The sequence below is a fragment of the Phoxinus phoxinus genome (assembly GCF_949152265.1).
Source record: "Phoxinus phoxinus genome assembly, chromosome: 23".
Taxonomy (NCBI): Eukaryota; Metazoa; Chordata; class Actinopteri; order Cypriniformes; family Leuciscidae; genus Phoxinus; species Phoxinus phoxinus.
Genome location: NC_136898.1, coordinates 26,456,728 through 26,474,227, shown reverse-complemented (window position 1 = coordinate 26,474,227; position 17,500 = coordinate 26,456,728). Strand labels below are relative to the sequence as shown.

Below are 17,500 nucleotides of genomic sequence, written 5' to 3'. Positions count from 1 at the left end.
GGTTTCCGGCTGTGATGGAGTAGGTCTCGCGCTGGTCGAGGGATCGGACCGCAGGCACCAGCTCCAGGACGGCTGCTCTGGGTTTGAGTTGTGAACGCTTGAGATGTAACTTCAGCGGCTGATCCACATCCACACTGGCCAGAGTAACTGCTTCCTGTAGGAACAGCAGAAAATTATATTAGTTATGTAAAACTTTTAAGCTAGCTATGATTAAACCGCTTGTTAAAAAAACGCAACTTGATCCTGCAGAATTAGTCAATTACAGGCCGACCTCGAATCTGCCTTTTCTGTCAAAGATATTAGAAAAAGCAGTATCCTCACAAATGTGTTCTTTTCTTGAAAGAAATGATATCTACGAGGATTTTCAGTCCGGATTTAGAGCGTACCACCGAGACAGCTCTCGTTAAAGTCACGACATTCTTTTAAATAGACTCGAACATTATGTTGGCATTAGTGGAATTGCACTAGCATGGTTTAAATCATACTTATCTGACCGTTATCAGTTTGTAGCAGTAAATGAAGAGATGTCTTATCAATCACAAGTTCCGTATGGCGTGCCACAAGGCTCAGTACTAGGACCGCTGCTGTTCACTCTGTACATGCTACCATTAGGAGATATCATTAGGAAACATGGAATTAGCTTTCACTGTTATGCCGACGATACTCAGCTGTATATTTCTTCACGCCCTGATGAAACTTACCAATTCACAAAATTAACGGAATGCATAGCTGATATAAAACATTGGGTGACTAGTAATTTCCTACTACTAAATTCTGAAAAAATAGAGATTCTAATTATTCTAAATATTGGATAAAAAACTTCCACACGTAATAACCTAGAATACTTATATATCCGTATCTGATGAAGGACCAGCGCCTGGACACGACGACACCGCAGTCCTGGAGTGTCCACTAGTCTGTGAAGGCCTCCTTCCCTTTAACTCTGTACAGATAAAACGTTGTCGGGATAATTACGGTTCGCGTGGCTATGCGGAAGCGATAAAAAATTCGGTGTTTTTAATTTTTCAAGGCTTGTACCTTGAAACTTATTTCATGGTTTGTGTTCTCGAGACACAGGCACTGTTCTGTGCGGATGAGCGGCCGGATCGTATTAAGGGTTTTCTCTTGGAACGGTGTCGTGTTAGCGGACCCTAAGGTAATAACTTATGGCTGTGCTTCACGAAACAGTTTTCAAGGGTTAGTTCACCCAAAAACTAAAATTTTGTCATTAATTACTCGCCCTCAAGTCGTTCCAAACCCGTAAGACTTTCATCAGGACACAAATGAAGATCTTTTTGATGAAACCTGAGAGCTTTCCGTCCCTGTATTGACAGCTACGCAACTATACCTTTCTGGGGCTTGAAAGTGGTCAAATACATTAAAGTAATCCATGTGACTCCAGTGGGTTAACCTCAATTTATGAAGTGTTTACTTTACCCGAGTGCTTTGTTTGCACAAAAAACATAATTTACCACTTTATTTACAAAAGATGAATGTCCGCGTGCATTGACGAGAGCACCACAACGCATGTGTTGATGCAAGAGCAGACTTTGTTGTGTGAATGCACATTGGAGATTAAAGTCACATGGATTACTTTAATGATGTCTTTACTGACTTTCTGAAAGTGGTAGTTGTGTCAAATGTAGGGGCAAAAGCTCTCAGATTTCATCAAAAACTTCTCCATTTGTGTTCTGAAGATGAAGGAAAGTCTTACGGGTTTGGAACGACATGAGGGAGAGTCATTACTGATAGAGTTTACATGTTTGGGTGAACTAACCCTTTAAGAAATTGCTTTTGATTTTTTCCCCCTTTTTTCTTTTACCTGTGTGAGGTTTGAAGTGTGTCTTCTCCTGACACTCTTCTTCTGGAGTCCACTGGTCTTGCAGCCGAAGCAGGTTTCAGGAGACAGAGCGTTTTCTTCTTCTCCAGCTCCAGAACCAGCAGCCGACACACAGTGCCTGCAGGAACACACTCATTCAAGCTCACCGATGAGAACGATCCAAAGAGAAGACCGATAAAGCACACAGAATGCTGGCTACATGTATTTCTACCCATGTCATCCGCATTTAACAGACACCAGCAGTCCAATGCAACTTAAAAAAAGAGGAACAATCATCATTTGTCAAAGAGCCGACACTATTCGTAATATACAATGGCAGATTTGACAACTATGAAGAGAAAGGCAGATTTCCCACTGTTTGCATGCTAATAAACTAAAGGATCAAGCAGCATTTCAGTGTTTTATTTTCATGACAGTTTTCTTTATGTTTCATTACTGTAATTTCCCTGTAGTTATTTTCCCTGTAATCCATCTGAACATTTTTGTAAGTCCCATAATCATGATGATTCTCATTACTTTAATATAGTATTTTTTATTGTATTACACAAAGTAGTATAATAATCAATCAGTAAAAAACACAAAATAAAGAGAAGTATAATAAAAGTTTTTAAAATGCAGCCATGTTGAGCAGGTTTGCCTATACTTGTCCACGATTCACTATAACCTGTGTTGCTGTGAGTATGGCACATGACTGTAGTTTGAGTGTGTACCAGTGTTTGGTGCAGACTCACCCGTGTCCCGCTCTGTAATATCCCGCGGGACATCCGCACACGAATCCCCCCTGTGTGTTGGAGCAGGCGTATCTGCAGGGGCTTGTGGAGGACACACACTCGTCCACGTCTTCACAGCTCGTGGACACGGGGTCAAAGGTGAAGCCAGATGGACAGCCGCACTTAAAGCTGCCCAGCGTGTTGAAACAGGAAGCAGAACCACAGGTGTCTGGGTTCAGGCACTCGTTGTCATCTGCAGGTCAGGACAACAGCAAAGCTTTTAATCAAGAAGAAACGTTACTCTCTTAGCATGTGGTGTGTGTGTGTGTGTGTGTGTGTGCCTATGAATGCATGCATTTGTGTGTGTGCACGTATGAAAAAAAATGTCCTAAATGAAAACTGTTCAACTCAATGTCACAAGGAAGACTTTTATATATGCATTATAGTTCATTGTTCAACTTTAAAGTGTTCGTTTCTTTCGTTCGTGATTTTTCAGTTTTTTTCTAAATAAAAATCAGTAAATTTATTCTAGTTTTTTTTTTTTTTTTTGTCTATTTAAATTCTATTTACAAACTCAAGAAATCATCTAGCCAGTGACTGGTCCTGAAACCATAGTGTCGCAAATTGGTCGCTCAACCACATCGGTGAATGATGTCACACAGGTGGTGGAGTAATAAACAGTTTTATTAAAAGAAGTTGACATTGATTTAATGCTACATTTACGGGCATGGCATCTGAGAACTATTTCTAATTCTTCTGTTATTTATCTTTATTTCCAGATTATATCATAGGCTTGTTCTTCCGCAGTAGAGTGTGTTCACACATGCACACTCTTCAAAAACATTTGTGTGTTTTCTAAATGAAAGATGCAGGTTGTACTGAATGCCATCTTGCTTATGTTACTCAAGATAAGGATTATTGAGTCCACATGTCATGCAAACAACAAAGTCTTCTTCTAGAGATGAAGAAGAGTTCTTCCACAGGTGGAGATCTGTCGCTCACACACACACACACACACTCAACTCTGCGATGCTGTTTGTGAATGTTCGTCTGAACGATGGTTTCGGGAAACACAGCCCTGAAGGACTCCCAGATTTTTCACATAAGGCTTGACAGGCATTAATGCAACAATCTCTGTTTTACTCCTATTTAAAGGCTATGTTGCAGGTTAGAGTACCCAGTGAGCCAATGTATAGAAAAATAATGTAGGAACTATATTTAAATATGAACATATACTTATAAAACGCTATTTAGGCTTCTGGAGTCGTTTTTGTGAGGAAAATTTTACTTCCGCGTTTGAAAACCGCCAAACCGGAAGTGACGTAACATGAGGCAGAGCGGTCAAAGTAAACAATAGGAAAGCAATGGATCGCAATGACAGTTCGGACGCTGAGGAAATTGTAGCCTAAATGTTTACTCGTATGATGGACCTCAGCCATATAATTATGAGCCTTATATGAAGCCAAGAGAGTAGACAGGCCAGGATTAGACAAAACAACGGTCAGAGGAGACACATTGAGCTGTGGTGTGAGGAGAACGGGGCAGGAGTCGGGTCTCGATGAGAGAACAGTGTTAGCTTATAGATTTATTCACGTTAGCCGACGATATGTATAACACTATGCTCAGATCACAATAGTGTACAGATTATTATCATGTATCAGGCAAAAGTAAAGCTATTATTTAGACCCTTACCTGCATGTGTTGTGTATGTCAGGCATTAGGAGACCGTTTCAAGAGGAAGAGGGACTTTATAAAGGCTTTGAATAGCCCCATTTGGTGACAATCAGGGATGTAGTGGAGGCTAAACGCACGTAAACGCCGTATAGCGTTTACCCACATCCAAAGTTCGTTTATCCACATCCAAAGTGCGTTTATCCGCATCCAAAGTGCGTTTATCCACATCCAAAGTGCGTTTATCCACATCCAAAGTGCGTTTATCCACATCCAAAGTGCGTTTATCCACATCCAAAGTGCGTTTATCCACATCCAAAGTGCGTTTATCCACATCCAAAGTGCGTTTATCCACATCTAAATAGCCTATAGTTCCTAAGCCATTTTAAGCTTATTTCGTCTAGTTTAATATGGTTGTTAAACCTAGACGCTGCATTACTGTCAGTAGCTGCGTTTCCATTCAAATTGCGCAAATTGAAATTGCGAATTGAAAATACGCACAATGGAAACACGTAAAGAAAGCTAATACCTTCTGATTATGTAATGCGTAATGCGTTCCTGTTACGCAGCACGTTTGAGCTTCAGCAAGAACCAATGAGGTTCATTCTAGTGTTACGCAGCACGTTTGAGCTTCTGCAAGAACCAATGAGGTTCATTCTTGTGTTACGCAGCACGTTTGAGCTTCTGCAAGAACCAATGAGGTTCATTCTTGTGTTACGCAGCACGTTTGAGCTTCAGCAAGAACCAATGAGGTTCATTCTTGTGTGTTACGCAGCACGTTTGAGCTTCTCAAGAACCAACGAGGTTCATTCCTGTTACGCAGCACGTTTGAGCTTCAGCAAGAACCAATGAGGTTCATTCCTGTGTTACGCAGCACGTTTGAGCTTCAGCAAGAACCAATGAGGTTTATTCTTGTGTTACGCAGCACGTTTGAGCTTCAGCAAGAACCAATGAGGTTCATTCTCGTGTTACGCAGCACGTTTGAGCTTCAGCAAGAACCAATGAGGTTTATTCTTGTGTTACGCAGCACGTTTGAGCTTCATCAAGAACCAATGAGGTTCATTCTCGTGTTACGCAGCACGTTTGAGCTTCAGCAAGAACCAATGAGGTTCATTCTTGTGTTACGCAGCACGTTTGAGCTTCAGCAAGAACCAATGAGGTTCATTCTTGTGTTACGCAGCACGTTTGAGATTCTGCAAGAACCAATGAGGTTCATTCTTGTGTTACGCAGCACGTTTGAGCTTCAGCAATAACCAATGAGGTTCATTCTTGTGTTACGCAGCACGTTTGAGATTCTGCAAGAACCAATGAGGTTCATTCTTGTGTTACGCAGCACGTTTGAGATTCTGCAAGAACCAATGAGGTTCATTCCTGTGTTACGCAGCACGTTTGAGATTCTGCAAGAACCAATGAGGTTCATTCTTGTGTTACGCAAAACGTTTGAGCTTCTGCAAGAACCAATGAGGTTCATTCCTGTGTTACGCAGCACGTTTGAGCTTCAGCAGGAACCAATGAGGTTAATTCTTGTGTTACGCAGCTCGTTTGAGCTTCAGCAGGAACCAATGAGGTTCATTCTCGTGTTACGCAGCTCGTTTGAGCTTCTGCAAGAACCAATGAGGTTCATTCCTGTGTTACGCAGCACGTTTGAGCTTCAGCAAGAACCAATGAGGTTCATTCCTGTGTTACGCAGCACGTTTGAGCTTCAGCAAGAACCAATGAGGTTCATTCTCGTGTTACGCAGCACGTTTGAGCTTCTGCAAGAACCAATGAGGTTCATTCTTGTGTTACGCAGCACGTTTGAGCTTCAGCAAGAACCAATGAGGTTCATTCTTGTGTTACGCAGCACGTTTGAGATTCTGCAAGAACCAATGAGGTTCATTCTAGTGTTACGCAGCACGTTTGAGCTTCAGCAAGAACCAATGAGGTTCATTCTTGTGTTACGCAGCACGTTTGAGCTTCTGCAAGAACCAATGAGGTTCATTCTTGTGTTACGCAGCACGTTTGAGCTTCTGCAAGAACCAATGAGGTTCATTCTTGTGTTACGCAGCACGTTTGAGCTTCTGCAAGAACCAATGAGGTTCATTCCTGTGTTACGCAGCACGTTTGAGCTTCTGCAAGAACCAATGAGGTTCATTCTCGTGTTACGCAGCACGTTTGAGCTTCTGCAAGAACCAATGAGGTTCATTCCTGTGTTACGCAGCACGTTTGAGCTTCTGCAAGAACCAATGAGGTTCATTCCTGTGTTACACAGCACGTTTGAGCTTCAGCAGGAACCAATGAGGTTCATTCTCGTGTTACGCAGCACGTTTGAGCTTCTGCAAGAACCAATGAGGTTCATTCTCGTGTTACGCAGCACGTTTGAGCTTCTGCAAGAACCAATGAGGTTCATTCTTGTGTTACGCAGCACGTTTGAGCTTCAGCAGGAACCAATGAGGTTAATTCTTGTGTTACGCAGCACGTTTGAGCTTCAGCAAGAACCAATGAGGTTCATTCTTGTGTTACGCAGCTCGTTTGAGCTTCTGCAAGAACCAATGAGGTTCATTCCTGTGTTACGCAGCATGTTTGAGCTTCAGCAAGAACCAATGAGGTTCATTCCTGTGTTACGCAGCACGTTTGAGCTTCAGCAAGAACCAATGAGGTTCATTCTTCTGTTACGCAACACGTTTGAGCTTCTGCAAGAACCAATGAGGTTCATTCCTGTGTTACGCAGCACGTTTGAGCTTCAGCAAGAACCAATGAGGTTCATTCTTGTGTTACGCAGCTCGTTTGAGCTTCTGCAAGAACCAATGAGGTTCATTCCTGTGTTACGCAGCATGTTTGAGCTTCAGCAAGAACCAATGAGGTTCATTCTGGTGTTACGCAGCACGTTTGAGCTTCAGCAAGAACCAATGAGGTTTATTCTTGTGTTACGCAGCACGTTTGAGCTTCTGCAAGAACCAAATAACCAAGTTACATTTCAGTTTAATCAAATTTGACAGGCATTATCATGGACACCTATGTAAATAACTTTATTCTAGAGCTGCTGTAAAGCCAAAACAATCTTTGTTACTTTAATTTATATTATCACTGTAAAGTTGCTTTGAATATATAAATGAAGGTGACTTGACTTGACAGCATGTTCCCTTGGTTGGAATATTTAAAATGTTAATAGTTAATACAAATTTTTATAATAATGATGAATTATCAATGTATTCCTGGGGTCATACCATTTGACATGTATACCTAAGAATACTTGACCATACCCTAAAAATTTCAAAAAGAGAGTTACTAATGGAACATAGGAGGATATGTAGCGCTCCAACCAAAAAAGTATCCTTTTGTTAAGAGTCCATTTACTTCAGGTGTGTTGAGCCAAGCGAATGATAGGAGTAGAGAGAGTGGCTAGCCGCACACTGATCCACTTGAGACAAAATGTCAACGAAAACATAATTTTATTAATAAAGTGCAAAGTGCAGGTGAATTTAAAAACAACGTTTCAGCACATGCTTTCCTCAGTGCTCAAAAAGAGAGTTACTAACATTTACATGCAGCAGTTGGTATCACCAGGGGTCCTCCCCTGTGATATATGTTCCTGTCACATGGTCTTCTTACACAATATTAACAAAATGACTCCTTTAATGGTGGTTACGCCACATTGACACTCAGGAATTTTACTTGACCCACATGATTCCCCAAATTAATTATAATATTCAGAACAATGGTGTTCCATTTACTTTTATTTACTGTTAAATAGTTCTAATTAAGATTATGCCAAACTATCAGATATGGTGTTTTATTTAGAATTTAAACTTTTTTTAATCAAGATCAATTATTTGGTATAATGTTTTTACGGTTACACCACATTGACATTTTTGCAATAATCCCCCAAATATTCTCTCAAAATGAATGTGTTAATAAGCACCACAGATTCCACAGGTGCTGACCTGGCTGTCAATGCCAGTGTCCACATCTGAATTTATCCAAATCTGCACAAATTTTTTATAATTTGATGAATAATTCTAAATTCTTTTTTTGTGAAGAAAAACAAATTCCCATATTGTATCTGAAATGTCAGTTAACTCAATATTAACTTCCTGTTTATAGAACTCTATCAAATGAAATTGCTGTAGTAATATGAAGCAGAGCACATTTTCACTGTGAAAGACAACATGAAACGCCATTTGCGACCCATTTTCCTCCTGTAATGTAACATGTCAGAGTGAAATAGTATATTCAGTGAGGGTAAGAATGTAGGATGGGACTTGATTCTAAACTTTTACTCCAAGATTGCATGAATAGTTCAGAAACGCAGGGCCGTACCGTGACAGTTGAGTCCGAGAGAGTCCAGTCTGAAGCCCTGTGGACAGTCACAGTGGAAGCTGCCCGCCGAGTTCTGGCAGACGCCCCGCAGGCCACACGGACTCGGCTCAGACACACACTCGTCCACATCTGAGAGAAGACCACAGGAGCTCACACACCTGACTGACATGCTGCTTTTTACTATGATCATAATCACATACACTGAAACAAAGTTCACAAGTGTAAGGTAATCCTTTAGAATAATGGTCCATAAGTACTGCAAAAAATGCTTTTCTTACTAAGTATCTCTGTCTTGTTTCCAGTGCAAATATCTAAAACTTCTTAAATCAAGTTGTATTTACTAGATGAGTAAAATGACCTAAGATATTATGTCCTGTCTTCTGGGGGAATTAATCAAAATGAAGTGAGTTGATGCTTAAAATAAGCAAAACTATCTGATGATGGGGTCAGAAAAATAATCTCAATTCAAACAGAAACAACGTTATTTTTCTGACCCCTTTGGCAGATCATTTTACTTTTTTAAGCATCAACTCACTTAATTTTTATTTATTTCCCCAGAAAACAAATTAATATCTTATGTCATTTTACTACTTTAGTAAATGCATCTTGATGCATCTTTAACAAGACAAAAATACTCATTAGTCCTGCATTACTTCCTCACTGCAAAAAATGCTTTTCTTACTGAGTAGCACTACATCAACACTTCAGCTTCTACTATTAACTAATGTAGTAACAAGCTTAACTAATCAGGAAGTAATATTGAAATTAGGAGATAGTTCCTTATTAGGTAATCAATATTTACTTAATGAGATTAGCCTCATTAATAACTATTAACTAACTGACAAATTATAAAGAGCATTGTCGTGTGTCTGAGACGTAATCAGTCATTTTTACTCTGAATGTACAGATTGTATCAAAGCAGCTTTACAGAGATAACAGGAAAATAATGTTTCCAGAAGAAAATAGCGTCACAGTTCGGCTTAAGTAAGTTCAGTGATGTTTTAAAAAAGTGATTAATTAAAGGTTATTAATAAGTCCCGCCGGTATGGAGGGTGTGTTGAGGATCAGTTCCTCACAGGGGAGAGTCACACAATCTCTGCTGACACCTCAGGGTGTGTTGAGGATCAGTGCCGATGAGGCCTGCAGGAGAGAGACACCTCAGGGTGTGTTAAGGATCAGTGCCGATGAGGCCTGCAGGGGAGAGACACCTCAGGGTGTGTTGAGGATCAGTGCCGATGAGGCCTGCAGGGGAGAGACACCTCAGGGTGTGTTGTGATCAGTGCCGATGAGGCCTGCAGGAGAGAGAGACACCTCAGGGTGTGTTGAGGATCAGTGCCGATGAGGCCTGCAGGAGAGAGACACCTCAGGGTGTGTTGAGGATCAGTGCCGATGAGGCCTGCAGGAGAGAGACACCTCAGGGTGTGTTGAGGATCAGTGCCGATGAGGCCTGCAGGAGAGAGACACCTCAGGGTGTGTTGAGGATCAGTGCCGATGAGGCCTGCAGGAGAGAGACACCTCAGGGTGTGTTGAGGATCAGTGCCGATGAGGCCTGCAGGAGAGAGACACCTCAGGGTGTGTTGAGGATCAGTGCCGATGAGGCCTGCAGGAGAGAGAGACACCTCAGGGTGTGTTGAGGATCAGTGCCGATGAGGCCTGCAGGGGAGAGACACCTCAGGGTGTGTTGTGATCAGTGCCGATGAGGCCTGCAGGGGAGAGACACCTCAGGGTGTGTTGAGGATCAGTGCCGATGAGGCCTGCAGGGGAGAGACACCTCAGGGTGTGTTGAGGATCAGTGCCGATGAGGCCTGCAGGGGAGAGACACCTCAGGGTGTGTTGAGGATCAGTGCCGATGAGGCCTGCAGGGGAGAGACACCTCAGGGTGTGTTGAGGATCAGTGCCGATGAGGCCTGCAGGGGAGAGACACCTCAGGGTGTGTTGTGATCAGTGCCGATGAGGCCTGCAGGGGAGAGACACCTCAGGGTGTGTTGTGATCAGTGCCGATGAGGCCTGCAGGGGAGAGACACCTCAGGGTGTGTTGTGATCAGTGCCGATGAGGCCTGCAGGGGAGAGACACCTCAGGGTGTGTTGTGATCAGTGCCGATGAGGCCTGCAGGGGAGAGACACCTCAGGGTGTGTTGTGATCAGTGCCGATGAGGCCTGCAGGAGAGAGACACCTCAGGGTGTGTTGAGGATCAGTGCCGATGAGGCCTGCAGGGGAGAGACACCTCAGGGTGTGTTGAGGATCAGTGCGGATGAGGCCTGCAGGAGAGAGACACCTCAGGGTGTGTTGAGGATCAGTGCCGATGAGGCCTGCAGGGGAGAGACACCTCAGGGTGTGTTGAGGATCAGTGCCGATGAGGCCTGCAGGGGAGAGACACCTCAGGGTGTGTTGAGGATCAGTGCCGATGAGGCCTGCAGGAGAGAGACACCTCAGGGTGTGTTGAGGATCAGTGCCGATGAGGCCTGCAGGGGAGAGACACCTCAGGGTGTGTTGAGGATCAGTGCCGATGAGGCCTGCAGGGGAGAGACACCTCAGGGTGTGTTGAGGATCAGTGCCGATGAGGCCTGCAGGGGTGAGACACCTCAGGGTGTGTTGAGGATCAGTGCCGATGAGGCCTGCAGGGGAGAGACACCTCAGGGTGTGTTGTGATCAGTGCCGATGAGGCCTGCAGGGGAGAGACACCTCAGGGTGTGTTGAGGATCAGTGCCAATGAGGCCTGCAGGAGAGAGACACCTCAGGGTGTGTTGTGATCAGTGCCGATGAGGCCTGCAGGGGAGAGACACCTCAGGGTGTGTTGTGATCAGTGCCGATGAGGCCTGCAGGAGAGAGACACCTCAGGGTGTGTTGAGGATCAGTGCCGATGAGGCCTGCAGGAGAGAGACACTTCAGGGTGTGTTGAGGATCAGTGCCGATGAGGCCTGCAGGGGAGAGACACCTCAGGGTGTGTTGAGGATCAGTGCCGATGAGGCCTGCAGGAGAGAGACACCTCAGGGTGTGTTGAGGATCAGTGCCGATGAGGCCTGCAGGAGAGAGACACCTCAGGGTGTGTTGAGGATCAGTGCCGATGAGGCCTGCAGGGGAGAGACACCTCAGGGTGTGTTGAGGATCAGTGCCGATGAGGCCTGCAGGGGAGAGACACCTCAGGGTGTGTTGTGATCAGTGCCGATGAGGCCTGCAGGAGAGAGACACCTCAGGGTGTGTTGAGGATCAGTGCCGATGAGGCCTGCAGGAGAGAGACACCTCAGGGTGTGTTGTGATCAGTGCCGATGAGGCCTGCAGGAGAGAGACACCTCAGGGTGTGTTGAGGATCAGTGCCGATGAGGCCTGCAGGGGAGAGACACCTCAGGGTGTGTTGTGATCAGTGCCGATGAGGCCTGCAGGAGAGAGACACCTCAGGGTGTGTTGAGGATCAGTGCCGATGAGGCCTGCAGGGGAGAGACACCTCAGGGTGTGTTGTGATCAGTGCCGATGAGGCCTGCAGGGGAGAGACACCTCAGGGTGTGTTGAGGATCAGTGCCGATGAGGCCTGCAGGGGAGAGACACCTCAGGGTGTGTTGAGGATCAGTGCCGATGAGGCCTGCAGGGGAGAGACACCTCAGGGTGTGTTGAGGATCAGTGCCGATGAGGCCTGCAGGGGAGAGACACCTCAGGGTGTGTTGAGGATCAGTGCCGATGAGGCCTGCAGGAGAGAGACACCTCAGGGTGTGTTGAGGATCAGTGCCGATGAGGCCTGCAGGGGAGAGACACCTCAGGGTGTGTTGTGATCAGTGCCGATGAGGCCTGCAGGGGAGAGACACCTCAGGGTGTGTTGTGATCAGTGCCGATGAGGCCTGCAGGGGAGAGACACCTCAGGGTGTGTTGTGATCAGTGCCGATGAGGCCTGCAGGAGAGAGACACCTCAGGGTGTGTTGTGATCAGTGCCGATGAGGCCTGCAGGGGAGAGACACCTCAGGGTGTGTTGTGATCAGTGCCGATGAGGCCTGCAGGAGAGAGACACCTCAGGGTGTGTTGTGATCAGTGCCGATGAGGCCTGCAGGGGAGAGACACCTCAGGGTGTGTTGAGGATCAGTGCCGATGAGGCCTGCAGGGGAGAGACACCTCAGGGTGTGTTGTGATCAGTGCCGATGAGGCCTGCAGGAGAGAGACACCTCAGGGTGTGTTGTGATCAGTGCCGATGAGGCCTGCAGGGGAGAGACACCTCAGGGTGTGTTGAGGATCAGTGCCGATGAGGCCTGCAGGGGAGAGACACCTCAGGGTGTGTTGTGATCAGTGCCGATGAGGCCTGCAGGGGAGAGACACCTCAGGGTGTGTTGTGATCAGTGCCGATGAGGCCTGCAGGGGAGAGACACCTCAGGGTGTGTTGTGATCAGTGCCGATGAGGCCTGCAGGGGAGAGACACCTCAGGGTGTGTTGTGATCAGAGCATCACTAATTACTCAAGTGTGATTATGCAGGAACTACTGGTGATCTGCAACATTATTTTAAAGTGAAAAACATGTTTGTACATTTAGATTAAAAATGATGACTGATTACGTCTCAGACACACGACAATGTTCTTTATAATTTGTCAGTAAGTAAATAGTTATTAATGAGGCTGATATCATCAAGTAATTATTGATTACCTAATAAGGAACTATCTCCTAAATTCGATATTACTTCCTGATTAGTTAAGCTTGTTACTATATTAGTTAATAGTAGAAGCTGAAGTGTTGCAGTTTTTCGATTGCTAAACGACAGTGAGCACAACTGGAGCTACATGTGCAAAACTCGAACTACAGTCTGCACAGCAGCAGTTCATGTGGACCAAACTCGTGTTCGTTTTCCATTGCTTGAACACAGTTTTCAAAACTCTACACACTTATCCCATGACTTTAACCACAACCTGCACAACACTGTGGATTTACAGCACTTTGTTCAAATGCTAACACACTGCTGTCAAAACTGTGAACCACACATTCAAAACAGAACAGATTTCAGCCTTATGTCTTTCAAACACTGCTGATGGCAACTTCAGCTGAAACAGGAGAGAGTTACATCCTTACAGTAGAGAACATTACAGGAATATATTTTATATTGCAATTATAGAATATTTACACAGATATATATTACAGTAAGTTTGACTGTAAAATATATTTTTATTATAACTGTACCCAAAGGCTGGCCCCAACAGGAGGAAGAGGAAACATATGTTCAGATGCGCAGGAAAATGCTATTGTTGACATGTTCTTGTCAACAATGCAATAAAACTGCGGGAGATTCAAGATAGAGTGCTGGCTGATAATGATATATGTGAAAATGTTACAGTTTTTTTACCATCGCTATGACAGTTTTTTCAATACATTTAACAAGTTTCCTAAACTCTTAACACGGTTAGCACAACATCCGTCTTTGTAGGCTATACAATTAACACATTTCTTGTCGCTTTGACACAAAATGCATACAGTTAACACAAATTTAAAATGCTTGAACTTCTTTTACACAAGCTCAACCAATACCAAAACTATGTAATGTTACTGCCAAATTTACAAATGCTTTCACACTGTATGTCAGAATAGATAACATCATGTTCTAAACATAACTTATAGGCTAAAGTCAAAGTGAGCAGCTGTTCATATTGTGAATGGAAACACAAATATATTCCCTGTGTTTTATTCCATTGCTACTGAGAAACAGCTTATTGAAGGTTTTGCACATATATAAATTACAGCTGATTCCCATCCAGAAGCACACTCAGGTGTTGAGTTTCTTTCAATCGCATGACCATATGTTATAAAAGAGGACTCTTTGGGCTGATCTTGTGTGGAAAAGGAACAATATGGAGCGAAAGAAAGAAAGAAAGAAAGAAAGAAAGAAAGAAAGAAAGAAAGAAAGAAAGAAAGAAAGAAAGAAAGAAAGAAAGAAAGAAAGAAAGAAAAATGCCTGCACGAAGGAGAGGAAGACGAGTATATCTTAGAGTATATCTTATAGAGAGGTATATCTTGCAGTAATGTCCTTTTGCAAATAAAGTCTTTACTGTAGGAATTCTGTCTCTGTCTTTTTTTCTTTTGTTTCATAAACTGTACATAAAGCTACTCTGAGATGGTCATTCATTTTTTGTATTGAATTTCTGCAGCAAAAGAAACTAAATGCATGCATTTACTGAACCCAACAAAACTAAAATGTAGATAGGCTTCAAAAGAAACTACAGAGCAAAACACAATATATGATCACTACAATATACTGTCTATTGTATAAGGGCCGACCTGACACATAACATGCAGTTTCTGTAATTTCAGCTGATGTTAGTGTTCTTTTTGTCATTGTGTTATGATTGACTAAATGTTCCTGTTGGAAGAGAACATGTGTTAGTGTTTTGAATAATTATTTGATTTTGAAACATGTTTGCAGTGTTTTGTTAGACATAGTGTATTGTGTTAGTGTATTATTGTATTTTGAAAATTAGTTTTGGAGTTTAGTTTACAATGTGTGATTTTGAGCATGAAATTAACCGTTTTGCCAATTGTGTGTTTTAGGTGTGTTGGTGCGTTAAGAGTTTAGGAAAATTGTTAAATGTATTGAAAAAACTGTCATAGCGATCGTAAAAAACTGTAATTCTGTCAGCACAACAACTATTGCTCGAGTCCTACAGAAACACCAAGTTACAATGTAACAGTTATACACTGTACCGTTCGAGAGAAACAGTGAACGGGTAAAAGAGCAAAGATACCAATATGTCCAGGTAAGACGTCTGAGGTTACATACACAGCTATAAAAATATTTACAGTAAAAAAAACACTAGCATTACTACAGTAAAACTGTGCACTTGCTGTTTTTCAGAGAGTAATGGAGGTGGAACACCACATACCAAAGCACGGCGCAGAGGAAGAAATGTTTCAGGCCAAAGGGGGAAATATCACCATGTGTGCTGCAATGGCCAATGATGGTTTGCTTCTCAACACACCACTCATTGGCTCACACAACACAGAAAGGCTTATAGCTTTCCTAGAACAGCTCAATGCTCCGCTAGTGCCAGCAGAACAGGGGAGCCAGTAAGAAACCCCCAAGTTTTTAACGCTGATAACGCTGCTTTTCCACACTCTGCATGCTGTCACAGATTGGTGTGCAGCACATCGCAGATTTATGGTTTTGTACCTGCCTGCATCACCCTTCCTCAACCCAATAGAGGAGTTGTTCTCTGCCTGGACGTGGAAAGTGTTTGGTCACCACCCACATGATCAAATGTCTCTTTTGGAAGCCATGTGTGCCGGATGTGAGGACACAAGTCCAGAGGACTGCAGGGATGGATAAGGCACTCCAGAAGGTGCATGGCAAGAGAGAACATTAGATGTGATGTGATGAACACCTGTGGCCTGATGCTGGAGAGACGCAGGATTAGCCCAATTATTTGTTCGAATTACATGTACTTTTAGTTTCTACCTTTTTTTCTCATTACTGTAATTCCGTAAATTACTACAGACTATTGAAGCAAACTGCTCATTTTCATTTACCTTAAAGAATTGTGTTCTAAAAATGTAAATAAATCATGTGAAAGAATGTCACTCTTTTCTTTGAAGAAAATATTACTTTGTAGGAAGTCACTGAAATTGTTCAAACTGTAAAGATGAAAAGTTTGTATTTTCTGTATTGTTGTTTGATGCTAGTGTTTTACTCTCAGTGTGTTCTGAGTGACAGTGTGTGTTATCTCAGTGAGGGTTGTGTAGTGTTTTACTCTCAGTGTGTTCTGAGTGACAGTGTGTGTTATCTCAGTGAGGGTTGTGTAGTGTTTTACTCTCAGTGTGTTCTGAGTGACAGTGTGTGTTATCTCAGTGAGGGTTGTGTAGTGTTTTACTCTCAGTGTGTTCTGAGTGACAGTGTGTGTTATCTCAGTGAGGGTTGTGTAGTGTTTTACTCTCAGTGTTCTGAGTGACAGTGTGTGTTATCTCAGTGAGGGTTGTGTAGTGTTTTACTCTCAGTGTTCTGAGTGACAGTGTGTGTTATCTCAGTGAGGGTTGTGTAGTGTTTTACTCTCAGTGTGTTCTGAGTGACAGTGTGTGTTATCTCAGTGAGGGTTGTGTAGTGTTTTACTCTCAGTGTGTTCTGAGTGACAGTGTGTGTTATCTCAGTGAGGGTTGTGTAGTGTTTTACTCTCAGTGTGTTCTGAGTGACAGTGTGTGTTATCTCAGTGAGGGTTGTGTAGTGTTTGACTCTCAGTGTGTTCTGAGTGACAGTGTGTGTTATCTCAGTGAGGGTTGTGTAGTGTTTGACTCTCAGTGTGTTCTGAGTGACAGTGTGTGTTATCTCAGTGAGGGTTGTGTAGTGTTTTACTCTCAGTGTGTTCTGAGTGACAGTGTGTGTTATCTCAGTGAGGGTTGTGTAGTGTTTTACTCTCAGTGTGTTCTGAGTGACAGTGTGTGTTATCTCAGTGATGGTTGTGTAGTGTTTTACTCTCAGTGTTCTGAGTGACAGTGTGTGTTATCTCAGTGAGGGTTGTGTAGTGTTTTACTCTCAGTGTGTTCTGAGTGACAGTGTGTGTTATCTCAGTGAGGGTTGTGTAGTGTTTGACTCTCAGTGTGTTCTGAGTGACAGTGTGTGTTATCTCAGTGAGGGTTGTGTAGTGTTTTACTCTCAGTGTGTTCTGAGTGACAGTGTGTGTTATCTCAGTGAGGGTTGTGTAGTGTTTTACTCTCAGTGTTCTGAGTGACAGTGTGTGTTATCTCAGTGAGGGTTGTGTAGTGTTTTACTCTCAGTGTGTTCTGAGTGACAGTGTGTGTTATCTCAGTGAGGGTTGTGTAGTGTTTTACTCTCAGTGTGTTCTGAGTGACAGTGTGTGTTATCTCAGTGAGGGTTGTGTAGTGTTTTACTCTCAGTGTGTTCTGAGTGACAGTGTGTGTTATCTCAGTGAGGGTTGTGTAGTGTTTTACTCTCAGTGTGTTCTGAGTGACAGTGTGTGTTATCTCAGTGAGGGTTGTGTAGTGTTTTACTCTCAGTGTGTTCTGAGTGA

At 43.4% G+C, this 17,500-nt stretch overlaps 1 protein-coding gene across 6 annotated transcripts in view; it reads right to left on the bottom strand.

Moving 5' to 3' along the window:
- fbn2a (fibrillin 2a) overlaps nucleotides 1-17,500 on the bottom strand; it is a 183,268-nt gene that overhangs the window by 324 nt on the left and 165,444 nt on the right. For 5 of the 6 annotated variants that reach the window (XM_079600824.1, XM_079600827.1, XM_079600828.1 and 2 more), the window contains 4 exons: nucleotides 8,521-8,649; nucleotides 2,572-2,803; nucleotides 1,823-1,958; nucleotides 1-154 (listed from right to left, as the gene is read on the bottom strand). The exon at nucleotides 1-154 is cut by the window's left edge and continues 324 nt beyond it. In XM_079600824.1, the coding sequence (XP_079456950.1) occupies nucleotides 1-154; nucleotides 1,823-1,958; nucleotides 2,572-2,803; nucleotides 8,521-8,649 (651 nt within the window). The remainder of the gene's footprint in view (nucleotides 155-1,822; nucleotides 1,959-2,571; nucleotides 2,804-8,520; nucleotides 8,650-17,500) is intronic. The other variant, XM_079600826.1, reaches the window with a different exon arrangement.